Source organism: Temnothorax americanus, unplaced genomic scaffold (genome assembly GCF_048541705.1).
Source record: "Temnothorax americanus isolate GAGA-0224 unplaced genomic scaffold, ASM4854170v1 Scaffold4, whole genome shotgun sequence".
Lineage (NCBI taxonomy): Eukaryota > Metazoa > Arthropoda > Insecta > Hymenoptera > Formicidae > Temnothorax > Temnothorax americanus.
In genome coordinates, this window is record NW_027509547.1 from 3,802,981 (window position 1) to 3,816,624 (window position 13,644).

Below are 13,644 nucleotides of genomic sequence, written 5' to 3' on the forward strand. Positions count from 1 at the left end.
TGGTAATCAGAATTCTGTAATATGACGAGAATGCATTTTGTACACCAAAATATTTTTCTCACTAAATAACTGCTAAAACTTCTAAAATCTACCTTATAAAATCTATTTTAATTCGAAATTGTAACAGAATTTTGCTAATTCTAGAATTAATATTATAAAAAATTTTTAATTTACAAGAATTTTTTGTATTAATTACATTCTAATAATTTTCGATGTACATCTGCCATAAATATCTCGAATAATTGAAATTGTTTCTTAAGTACTGTAGTTATTTTATTATTATTTATTGGCATATCACCGATTATCTACAAAAATTTATAAATATTTTCTTTCCTTATTTGTGTAAATTTGTATTATTTGAATTTTGGCGAGAAAGGAGCGAAGACCATATATACAGCATAGAACGCCGCACAGCCGCCATTAATACGCTGCGCTATTGTAAGGCGCGCCAAGTTTGAAAGCGGCAAGAAAAAAAGAAAAGCAGGATAAAATTACCTACAAAGGTCCATGTAGCTTAATATTTCGTATGCGTACATTTGCAGAGATGCATGGTTTATAACTTTACCATTATTACTGACGTCACTTAATCGCCGAATGTAGTCTAACAATTTAAATACCGTTACGATTCTCGCGTAAAATTGCGACACCGCTATAAAACATACGCGGTATTGCAAATTGTCTTTATTTCAGAAGAAATGTTGATAAAGACAAAGTTAATAAATTAAACAGAATATCATAAAATCGATACCTTTGCAATTTAAATCCGGATTCAATTGAAGTCGATGTTTTAAGAACAAACTTATGCCATTTTTAGAGCAAGTGTTGCACACGTTTCGCAATGTTTTCTTTAGAAACGTAGTTCTCTCTGCAATTTTTAAATACGATTCTCAACCTACCTACATTTCTTTCGACGCGAAATTTTCGATTAATCGAAATATATGCTCTATATGATTGCAAAAGTACACATAAGAACTTGTATAACAGTGTGCGATCTTTCGCGAGAAATTTTGTTAAGCCGATGACAGTCGCGATGATATACCTTTGGTAGCAAAAACACGAAGAATCGTTGAAACGAGGAACGATGGCGATCAACTGACGATGGAAAGCAGAAAGCGAACAGGAAATGAGAGCGCTCGTGATCTATAAATTGCTTATTTTTGGCTAGACTTCGTAGAACTATATAGTTTCTCAGTTTCAGAATTTATGGCACCGCCGTCACTCGTTCTATCGCTCCTCGATAATACCAGATAACCGATAACACATGTAATAATATCACATGTGCGGATGAATTGTTACAGAAGATCGAAACATCCTCTATTTAAGATTAACAATTTTTGCGCGCAATTTTATTCACTCCTTCGCAATCAGTAAGTAAACTTAATTATACAATTGCGCTATAGAAATATACGCTACACACTCGCGCTAAAATGATCGCCATTTTGTTCATTCAACCAACTTTCTTCCTCGATGAAACAAGTCGCAACGCGCGCTAACACCAGAATTCGATATAAGGTTTACGAGCAATGAGAAAAATGTTCATCAAGTCAATGCTATGCAATTAGGGAGAGAGTGGGGAGGGACGGAGGGAGGAAAGAGTGAGCTCGGTCGCCGAACCCTTGTTTCTGAATCGCGGCGCCATAGCGACCCCTAAATCACGACCGGCCAGGACGTGGACGGGGCTATCGGTACTCTATCTTTCGTCTACAAAGTATAGACGCAGGTGGCCCGCGTGCACGCGCATTTTGCGTATACGTACGTAGTATGTACGCACCGGTTACGTGCCTGGCACGGAGCGCGAGAGTACGAGTCACGCACCAAAACAAACCCTCTCTCTCCCCGGCAGCCCCTCAAGCGATCGTCAGAGTTCCTCGATCGTTCCGACGAGTTTCGGGGGTATTTGAAAGATTATTAATATATAACGAATGTCGCAGAGGAGAATTTCGATAACATCGTTTTAACGGTGTAAAATATTGTCCATGACTTCTGAGCATTTCTATGAAACAAAAGAAAAAAAGGAGGTTGAAAAAGAAAGGAACTCTGTGTTTAACGGATATTTAAAAAAGAAAAATAATCGCCAGAATATCGAGTAATCCTCTTTTCTTCGTCTTTAAATAAAATAATTTCTTTTTGATGATAAAAATTAATGTTATAAATATGAATTAAGTTATTATCTGCGCAATCGCGAAGAAACAATCCAAGCCATTTGATGCTGTTGACTAAAAAGATACGTGTAAAAATTTGCACCACCGACATTTAAATTTGAAATAGATAAGCTTAACTACAAAATACTTTATATTTGTATTGAAATCATATCTGCACAGAAGGTGAAACTAGAATAATTCTGAATTTCTCTTTTGATATTGCAGGTATGTAAAATTGGCATCAAATTGCGTATCTGTTGCGAACAAACGTGGAAAACACATCACGTTGAAAAATAAAGCTAAAAATACATCGCTTAATTCAAAAAATATTTACGCAGTCACAATATTATAATTCTAATCATCCTTCGAATCGCAAAGCTCAAATATTTGATTATTTGATTTTTTGTGCACATATAGGTACATAATGTTAATCTTAAAGTCCTTTAATGCTTTGTACGAAAATAAAGGATTTCGCGAGCGGAAACGAAACCCACCTGAGTTTCAAACCCTTTCTTAAGGCGCTCCGTTCGCGGGCCAACCACCCTGCGCCTACACTCACTCACGTAGAAAACAATAGGGCAACATCCACGATCAGAATGCACAATATGAATCAGCTGCGCCAGGATAATTATGGTAGTAACAAGAGCCAAATGCGATCTCCGTTTATCCAACCACGCGCCACGCTTCGTCGATCGCTGGCTCGAGCGAGGCCAATGCAATTAAACGATTGACGATCGAGATTCTCGTTAGCAATAACAATAATATAATTTTCAAACGCGTTTGCGCTTGTTACTTTCAATTGATATTTTTTACCATACGTGCGGATCGCAAGCTGCAGATATACGAGACGTAAAAAAATGTGGTTTAATTTAACCTGATAGATCTCGCACACAGAAATATCTTACATCCTGCATTCAATGCAATAAATGCAATATATTGCCTCACGTGAAACGTGTCCGCACCGGATGTCCTAAGTACATTGATAGCAGATATAGTGAAAGAAAACAGCAGCTGCTTTCAATAAATGTTCAACAGCGAACTATAAAGCTAGAAAGTAAACGCAAAATATTTTAAGGAAATTTTGATATGCTTTTATCTCAAACAGAAATCTAATTTAAGATATTTCATTAAAAGATATTCAATATTAAAAATTTACGACAGATAAAATATTTCTTTTAACGTATCAAATTTATCTATTAAGTTTCTGAAATTTTCCGATAATACTGCATTGTTTTGGATAAACGCGCTGATATTTTGTTTTGAGCGTTAAAAGTAAAATCGTAATAAATTTTTGCCTGAATGCAATTACAAGCGCAAAAGATCGTGGCAATAAAAGTTGCCAGCGAACTTCAATGGTTGAAGGAAATATCAACGACAAATTTATCGGAGTTTAACCTGAAGTGACACTTGATATTTTTTTAAATACTCTGGCATTACGCGCGTTTCGATCAATTCTAGTGACGTAAACAAGGTAACGGAACGCATGCCGTTAGCCTGATTGGCAACAAATCGCAATAGAGTTGTTAGAGTCACGATAGAGCGACCCATTCGACAGCATATTACAATTTCAGTCCCTCCGCCGGAGGGGGTGCTAATTTGCTTTACCCGCATCGACTTTTCCGCGAAAGCATCCATCAAGTTCCATTACAGCTTCCGACGTCCACCGCTCTCGGACACACCCCTTTCGCATTCGCCCTTAAGCACATAATATCGTTACCCTTCCTCGCGCGCCCAACAACGGGTTACTACGGCGTTACCTAAGAAGGAAGCGACCCGTTCCGGTCGAACGATGTCTGGAGAAACTCGCCGTTATTGCCAAATCTTAATTTCATTTAAATACATGTATGTCGTAGATTAATCATTAATCGGGTACACAGATTACGCCTAACATTAAAGAAATTGATCAGATATAAACGTAGTAAAATATTGTCGTGACTATCGCTAATTTTATTTAATAGACCAACACGTTGTTTATTATTATAAATGCATAACGCTCCCTCTCTTTCTCTTTCTCTGAGATTTATTCGATTAAATTTACATTCAACATTACATATAGTACATAGTATATTTCAAATTTTCGTCACATTTCTACAATAAATATAAATTTATTAGCTGTCAAACGTTAGGTATCTTTAACATTAATATTAATGCAAAAAAAAAAAATTTCGGCCGTTATTTAAAATTTTAATGTTGATTACATTTTACGCGAGTTTTAATATCACAATAAACTGTTCCTGAGAGAGACATTAGGAAAATGCGAGCTAGAAATACCAGCTCAGCTATAAGTACTCGGAAGTTTTGAGGCTTCAAGAAACGTCTGGGACTTTATTGAAATAAAAATCGATAGAACTTCGCGCGCTAACGGTCGCATACCAGTTTTCTTTAAACCCTCCGACCGGTCGACGCACGTTGTAAAAACACGCACGTACATGTTTACAACACGTACACATCGGTCAAAAAAAACCTCGCAACGTTCGCCCGAGTTCTATCTGTGATTTTTTGGGGGAAATAGCTAAATAGACAAGGAAAAGCACTGAAAATTCTGCGATATATCTCGTTCTAGATTAATTTCGCGACAAAAACTTTATGGAATAAAATAATTTTCACCTCAATTTGCGAATACTTTTTGAAAATTACATCATTTTTTGTTCCGCGTGTCTCTTTTCGCGGGCTAAATGTTGAGATTTGTGATCGGGGACATGTATCAGACATTTTCCAGCTCGATTCAACGATTATCGAGATTAACATCGAACGAAGCAATCACGCACGAAATGTGCAATAAAATCGATTAAAAAATTATGAGGAATCGTCGATACTTCTTTGCGATCGCCAACGCCTCAAGACCACTCACGTGTCTTCAACCGCGCCGCCATCTTGCTTATCTGCCGCCATGCCAAGTCCGAGTCCCCACCGCCAACATCCGTCTCTCTCGTTTCTGACGACGAGAGAAATTTCCGGATTCGCGACTCGAGATAACGCGAGCGAATGAAAAAATCGCAAACCGATTTCGCAACTCGCGAAACGAGCGACGCTCGCGCCGCTGCGCCGCGCCGGCGTGAAGCGTTTACGTCGCCGTCGCGCGTAATTTTCCCGCGAAGGTCCCGGCATCGCGCCGCGGAGCAATGAATCTCGGCGTCACGCCGTGAGAGTGATTCGTTCTCGCGTCGCGTCGCAACTCGATGAGTCACGGTCTGCTTTCGAGCGCGTTATCGAGGTCCGCGCCGATTTTCGAGGCTCGGCGCGGCAGCGGCGACGGCCTCGATCCGATCTCGCCAAGATGTCGAACGCGTTCCGAATGGGGAAAAAAAATATTAAAAAAAAAAAACGGAGGAGTGTAGAAACGCGAGATATTAAGACAAAAATATTTCAGCCATCGAGATGTAATTTTCGACGTTTTAAAAATTAATTTGTTTAGGTATTATAAAACTTACGAAGCCCCGTATGTAAATGATATTTATGGAATGCGTATAAAATTCAAATAAACACGACGGACGTGTGACGGACGTACACGTGAATTAAACGTTATTTCCATCGTTTCACGTCGAGAACATAATGGATATCTTTCGTATCCCGATCGTCTCCTCTCTACAAACGTTGCGAAGTGATTTCGCGGATTTCGGGATGAGTGGCGGGGGCGATAGAGAGAAATAGACGGCGAAAGGGGGATAGAGATCGATTGGTGCCCGTCCCGTTTTCTCCAAGGAGAACTCCGTTATTTCGCAAACGCGACCTTATACCTTCCAGGAATCGCGTCCTTGGACGACGGAGGTCATCGGCTCGGAGAGGAACTCTCGCTTATCCGCCGTCACCCCGCCGTCGTCGCTTTACTTTGGCGAACGTGGATACGATCGATACGAGCCGTCGAATCTCGCGTCCAGAGTTTCGCGGTGTCGGCGATGACGATGTGGCCAGCCGAACAGCGCGGTCGGACTAACCGATTTTCGAATACTACGAATCCTGAGAGAGACGGGAGAACTGTTTCTATTTGACTCTACCTTTTCTCTAATACACTTGTTCACGTTCCCTAACCCTGCCCAATTCGAATTACGTTCGCCATTTCGTCCCAACCGGTTCGCAACCGTTTCGTCATTTCGCTCAATTATCGTATCATTTTTCTTTAACACACAACGAGTTAGCATTTAATACGCGCACGTGTACTTATATTATTTAATATTAACGTAGATAAAAACAACAATAGGTACTATTAATGTTATAAAATCTCCAGCCGCTTCGCGAAAAAGTTAAAAAAAATTATAGACAAAAATCTCCTAATCTCGGAATATAAAATTAATAATTTTCAAGGCGATAAGATTGACACATCTATACAAATTAGATCTCACACATAAAATGTAAATAGATAGAAAACTTTAACGTTCGTGTAATTTCATGTAGATTTTATATCGACAGAATTTTAATGTATAAGAAATAGGTTTAATGAAATGAGTATAATTAGTTTCTAATCCTCAAGATTTTAACTACTTTTATGCAATACCTAAACGAGAAATGTCTCGAAATAATTTTCCATTTAATTCAAATTGTAGAAACGTTCTTTACGAATTTATGCATCAAAGCGCCAAAAGGGAGGAATGTGTGTTTACACTTCAAAGGAGAAAGAATAAAGAGAGCGTGTCGTTCCCATACAATACAAAGCCCAAAGTATAGGGAGCGTATAAAGGACGATCTCGAAGATGTTAACGTCTTTTAGGTATCTCTGCGACATCTCACGAATATTCACGTATCGTTTATCGTCCGGAAAAACGAAGCAGATTTATCAGCAAATGTCGCGCCAAATAACGGCGGCTTTCCGTTTTCACGGCTGATCGAGAAGCGCGTTCGACCGCGTGGTCGGTCGACTCGTTTCCTCGTGACATTTTTATCGGTCCGGCGGCATTTTCGGACGCGCATTGCGTTGCGTCGCGTCGCGTCGCGTCGCGTCGCGGCAGTGGACGATAACGAAGTGTGTGACTCGCATGTTTCGAAAATAGAGAGGCGCCGCCGGCTCGCACGGAACCGCCGCGCGCTCCAAGACGAAAACGACGACGACGACGAAGACGACGAAAACGAATACCAAGAGGGAGACGAAGACGGAGACGGAGATAGAGACGGAGACGAAGATTGAGACGAATGCGACTACGGCGACGACGATGCTTATCATTATCCACCTTATCGGTCGGGCATTACGTAAGCGTCGCCCACGTCATTCGTATAGCAGCTAGGGGCTCCGTGCGGGCGCAGGCGAAAAAGAGAGGGCGGCCCCGGAGAATGTTGGAGGATATCCGTTGACGTGATCCGCGCGCCTTCGGCAACGTGCAGAAGCGTTCAGAAGAGTTTAAAATATCGAGAAATCGAGGTGTCGGTAGCGTCACGTCAGATATGGAAAAACTAATCGAGATATTAGCAGATGAAGAAATCTTAGGGGCGAAAAAACGAATTACATACTCCGTAGAGGCAATGGAGAGGAAAACAGATAACGTTCGATTTTATGAGCAGTCATAGTGTCGATTTTCATATAAATGTACTCCTCGTGCTGGAGCACGTATTAAAATTTCAACGCGAAATGCCAGAGGTCAGACGTATTTAACGCTGTCGCTCTTTACATGTCAAATATATTTATGATCGCGCACGCGAGTTCGCGAAAATTTAGTCCAATTATCGTTACAGCGATTAAACGAGAATACTATAGGACGTCGAAATCGATTATTTTTACCAGAAATATTTTTGTTTTCCTCGTAGATTTCGCCTTTCAAAAGGAACAGGAATCGAACTCCACTTTAACTTAAAACCCAATTGGGGTACAATCAATTCTTTCTAGCTCCACTTTTTTAGCTCTTTTGCTCCAAAACACGGGAGAATACATTTTAAACGTAAGAGCTGAACGGATTTATCCTACGCGAAGAATTCGCGTTCGCGTTTGCCATTCTTTCGGGCTGCGCAAGAGAGTTTCTCTCCTTACGTATGTCTCTCCTCGTCGACGACGTTCGTCTGGCTCGGACCTCGAAACAGAAGACAGAGACAGAGAGAGAGAGAGAGAGAGAGAGAGAGAGAGAGAGAGAGAAAGAGAGAGAAAGAGAGAGCGGCGCCGCTGACAACGTCGGCGCTTGCGAATCCGCGGCGTACCTACTGCGCAGATTCCGTGTCACGCGGTTGCTCCCTACGTCGCGCGGAAAACTTCGCAGTCCGCGGTCGTTCGCTTTCGCGCTCCTTCGTCGCGCGGGCACCGCGTCGTGGTCGTGCGTCGCGTTTGAATCGCGTGCACGCGCGAGCGCGCGACTCCACGAGGCACGCACCAGGCGAGGGACCCGACCGCGAATCGTTCTAACCTTTTTCTCCTTTCCGGTCATTCTCCGTCGCGCTTATCGGATTTAGGAGCTCGCGCTCCTTCCCCGCTCACCTCGGTCTCTCGCGTTCTCCGGTGTCCTCTGGTCGCCGGTCCTCCTCCATCCCCCTGGACGACGGCGATCCTCCCGTCCGTAAACTTCTCGCGAGTCAGTCATCGCGCGTCATCGCGCGTCACTTCGATGCGGTCACTCCGCGACTCCGCGTCGCGCCGCGATTGGCATCTTTTTTCGCGCGCGGCATGTGTCCGTGTCCTCCTCTGTCGTGGGCGCGCGAGCGCGCGCGAGCGCACGAACGTCACGACGACGTATCACGTCGCGAAATCGCGGTAATATCCGGAACCGAGTCCCGTAACCGCTCGTTTTCACCGAGAAACGCGAATGTCTTTTCCGGCGAACGTCAGCGGGACACGTCGGTCGATTCATGTCGCGTGATCTCCCGCGTCTTATCCCCGCGGCGCGCCGGGTGTTTTCACTTATTTCGACGAGCGCGGACGAGCGATCGGCGAAGAGACGCAGAACCGACGTGCGGCTAATGCGCGATACGCGAACGGACTCGCGTGCGCAGAAGCGAGGCGCGCAGCCCGACTCCGACACTGCCGACAGACGCAATTCGTGTCGACTAGAGAACGACGACGACGGCGATGACGACGACGACGACGACGACGACGACGAGGATGGCAGTGGCGGTGGCGCTGGCACACAGCCGTCGCGGTCTCTCTCGTGTTGCACACTGGGTGGCCCGGCTTAGCGCACCGCGCGGTTAAAATGGCCGCGCGAGTGTGTATCTCGTTTTCCCTCTCTCTCTCTCTCTCTCTCATTCGCCGCGTGCGTACATCATCTATCCTCGGCTCGGGCAACGACTTGACACCATCCTCATCCTCGTCGCCGTTGTTGCATTGTCATTGCATTCGCGGAACCACGTCGCGGACTGGCGCGAGATAAGCGCGAGACGTTGAAGGAAAGAAAAAGGAGAAGGCGGTGCGCGCAGCGTACGTACGTAACACGGCGGGCGAGTACGGTAATGGACACGCGCGAGAAGCCGCGTGGGACTGTGCCGCGCGCGAGAGCGGACGCCACGCCGCACGCCGCGCCATGCCGCGCCACGCCGCGCGCGCCGCGCGTCGACGGAAGACGGAACGGCCCGAGGAGATGCGACGCAAGCGTGCCGGGAACGCCGCGACTGGCCATCGCCAGAACTACGAGAGTAAATAACGGGTCGACGACGACGGTGGGCCGCTGAAGGGAACGAAGAGAGAAAGAGAGCGAGAGAGAGAGAGAGAGAGAGAGAGAGAGAGAGAGAGAACGAGAGATGGGGGGGAGGAAAGGGGAAAGTGCGTTCTCGGAGCGCGCCGCTCCGACCGAGCGAGAAACGCGAAAAAGGGGGAGCGAAGGGGACAGGGGAGACATCTCGAGAGTGCGTCGGGCCAAGTGCGCGAGTGTCGTCACATCCGGTATTCGGGGTGGCGCTGTACCGGGGCCGACGCGAGACGCGGCACACACGTGTGAGTGCGTACCGCGTACGCACATGCGTGCGTGCGTGCGCGTGTGCGTGCCGCGATAAAAGCGGCCGTGGCGCGCACGTAAGTAACCGACGCTCGTATGCTCGTGCGTGTCTGCGAACTGCCGCGGGTATAGGGTGGAGAGAGAGCGAGTACGGCGTAATACGACGACGCGACGACGACGACGACGAAGACGACGACGACGACGACGCAGAAGACGGCGACAAAGCGATGACGAGTTCCGCGCGAGTGAAAAGGGTTTACGGTTCTCGTAGTGTGAAGTTTTCATCGGCGAAAACATTCTGCATTCTGCATTCTTCTTGCTTCATAATGAATAAAGGAATGCGGTGGGTCAGCGATCAGGGAACATTGAATTTTCCGTATCCCGGGTCGACCGTTCGTTTCAAAGCGTAAATACGCGCGCGCGCGCGAGCGTTTTACAATCGCGTCTTTATAGAGCCGAGCGAATAAAAGGGATGCATCAGCGTTCTTTTCCGAATCTTAAATATATCGCGAAACTACCGTATGCTTGAAACTTCGAACGCGACGCCTTCATAAACGTCTGTATTTCCTTCCCGGAGCTGTCACACGCCTGTCAATTGCTCCGCAAGGAAAAGCTCGAATATGAAAATACCGGCTTTTCTCTGTCCGGGAAGCAAACGCGGAACTTTCTCGCGAGCTAAAGTTGTTTTTAATACTTATCAGAATTAATATCGGCCCGAATATTCATCCTCGGAATTGCAAATCGGCGGCAATGACGACTACTGGTAATTAACGTAATTGAAAAATCGAGTACTTCGAAGTTATCGTTCATTATTGCTGTGGGAAGCTCCCGATCGTTTTGTTGCTCAGAATTATCGCGGGTTATTGTCGATGAAAGACCTTGAATGTTTCGATGGCCTATATGCGGTCACGTGGTTGATGACAGCGCGAACACGCGGCAGTTACCGTTTGCGAGAATCGATTCGATTAGAACAAAACGTTCCGACTCTTTTCACCTCACCGAAGCCTTTCAATTGGGGCTCGCTATCGACGTTTTCGACGTTAAATAAAAAGTATCGCTTTTTCTCACAATCGGTATGCAGCTGAAAAAGACTTTTTCAGATCTATGCTCGAAGATATGTTCTATATCTCTTTTGTTTTCCGATTATCGATTAAATGTGTGCGTATACAATTTTTAGTTTAAAATACATCCTTAAATTGTTCGCAACTTTGATATAAATTTGTACATCTCTTTATATATATTTGTGTATCTCGCGTCATTAATAGTAATAATGATAATAGTAATAATGTATCGAACACTCTGTTTTGTCATATTAATATAAAACCGAATTTCTTTCATATTTATTATTTTAAATCCCTCTCTCTTGGTCCCCAAGTCCCTTTTTCTACGGTTTCAAATTTTTTATTAATATACTGGAGAATTTTCTCGAATAGATTTTTTATAGGTGACATTCGTAAAGATTTGCCTTTGTGCCAAGTTTATGATTGAAATGGCTAACCGTGTACCCGTCAATAGACGTGTAGGCGTCCTAGAATCATCCCCGGGTAATTTCGAAGCTCGACGACGCGACGTTTCGCTCGATGACGTTCGTCGAAACACTCGTCCGGACAACCGCGCAGAAATTCGTTTCCTCGATACCGCTAGTTATTATTGTTCTCGATGAACGACCTCGGTACTCGTGGCTTCGACGTAGGTAGGTAACGTGACGCGTGACGTCGACCCGTTGCGGCCCGCTCGCGTCGACCAGACGTCACGCGTCGTCGTGGCGACTGGAGCGATTCTCGATAATTTGACTTTTTAACGAACCTCATCGACGCAATTCAGAATTTGCAGTTTAGCTCTCTGCGGTAGGCATGCTGAGAAATGAAGGCAAGATATGCGGCAGATGCGCTCGCGAATGGTCCGATTGATAAGACTTACAATTAGACGATCAAAAATTACTTTTTTGCTAAATAAAGATTATATTTGTCATGTAGTTAATTGTTGAATATTGATCAAGCATAACATAAACTTTTTGATTACCGCTATAATGAAATGAAGAATTTGGGAACTTACGGATCACTGATAAGTGATCGCCATTTATCCAGAAAATAATATTTTTATTTGACAAAAAGGCCTAATGTTAAATTCCTAATGCTATTCCCTGATTAAAGGTTTGTTGCTGCATTTTATCTTACGCTTGTTTTTCGTCTAACGCGCACTGACATACGCGTCACGACGATCTGCATATGCAACGTTGTCGCGATACATCTGTGTGCGCTGATTAAATAAAATATTTCTTCGATTTCGCTCAATTTTATTTTTATTGTAAATTCATTTTTTGATGTTCCTCGACACTTTCGCTGCGCGCATATTTTTCGGAAGACACTATCGGAAGAATTGGTAATTAGAAGTGATTAGCAATCAAGTCGGGCAAATAAATTCGTCACAAACAACAGGAAACGTATCTGTTTCAATGCAATTATTTTTACTTCGCGACGTCATCGACTTTTCCCAGAAACATTTTCGTAGTTTTGGCACGGGCGGAAGAAACAAAAAAAATGGACTTCCCAAGAATTCGTTGACGAGATCGTCATGAATGAGAAAGACAATTTCGTACGGTCTTAAAAACTGGTTTCATAGTTACTCCCTACATAGTGATTCACCAAATTTTCTTAAAATCCCGTTCGAGTGACTCGTAATCTTAGTTTCGCCGAACTTGAAAATAGTAATATCTCGCAAATGTATTGTAACGCTACGTCTACGTTACGAAAGAATGAGTCGATCTATATGCGTGATATAATGTCGCAAGATTGCGAGTTCTGCGAGTGATAAATAGGTGATGAATGGTGCTTCCACGTATTTCGGTGATTCAAGAAACCTCTCACGTACAGAACAGAGCAACTCGATTGAATTACTAGTGGATGACTACTAGATGACCAGCAGAAAAATCAACGTAGATCAACAATTTCATCTTACGAACCGGCCGGATGAATGAAACGCGAATGGTATTTTGAATGAAATGAGAAGCTCTAAATTAACTCGCTTAAGAGCTTGCGAGTAGTACGCGAGTAGTACGCGATATAATTATATAAAGGCGGATAATAACGCCTTATCGAAATTTAGGTCGCTAAACGAATGATCCGTGTTTGTAGAATTAGCGGAATGTTTTACGAATGATAACGATGTTATCGATTTTGGCATATTCAAGCGAGGCTTAAAGACATCTAATTTGATCTTTGCGAGTTTCGGAATCAAATGCGCACTAGAGGGTATTTTGCGAGTCAGTCTAAGGTAGAGATATTCGAGCTTCACGGAGTGGAGTTAAAGTAATATCATAGTCGGCGCAAACCACGAATAACGAATAATTCTCCTTATCTACAAAGTACATACTTTCGTGATGCGAATGAATTGCGCGATAACGTCAAACCTATACCTACGCGCTTACCATTCAATGCCATTTTACGACAGCGTCATCGCGGATGACGTTAACAATTGTCGTCATACGACGAATGTTTGAAGATTTGGTTTACAAAAAACAAATTTTGCATTTCCTACAATCGTCACTGCAGGAATCGTTAATGATTGTCGTATGTTATTAGAAATGTAAATAAAATATGATGCGTGTAAAAGAGAAAGACCACGCACGTGTTATTTGAATTGCAATTATCCATCCGACAGAA

At 43.7% G+C, this 13,644-nt stretch overlaps 1 protein-coding gene across 5 annotated transcripts in view; it reads right to left on the reverse strand.

The window, feature by feature from the left end:
• Positions 1-13,644, reverse strand: part of LOC143902565 (serine/threonine-protein phosphatase 4 regulatory subunit 1) — a 129,255-nt gene that overhangs the window by 70,797 nt on the left and 44,814 nt on the right. The window contains exon 1 of one of the 5 annotated variants that reach the window (XM_077415569.1): positions 8,533-9,661. The exons of 3 other annotated variants lie outside the window; for them this stretch is intronic. In XM_077415569.1, coding sequence (XP_077271695.1) covers positions 8,533-8,582 — 50 coding nt within the window. In that variant the 5' untranslated portion in view covers positions 8,583-9,661. Of the gene's footprint in view, positions 1-8,461; positions 9,662-13,644 lie in introns of those variants that run through there. One more of the 5 variants, XM_077415571.1, reaches the window with a different exon arrangement.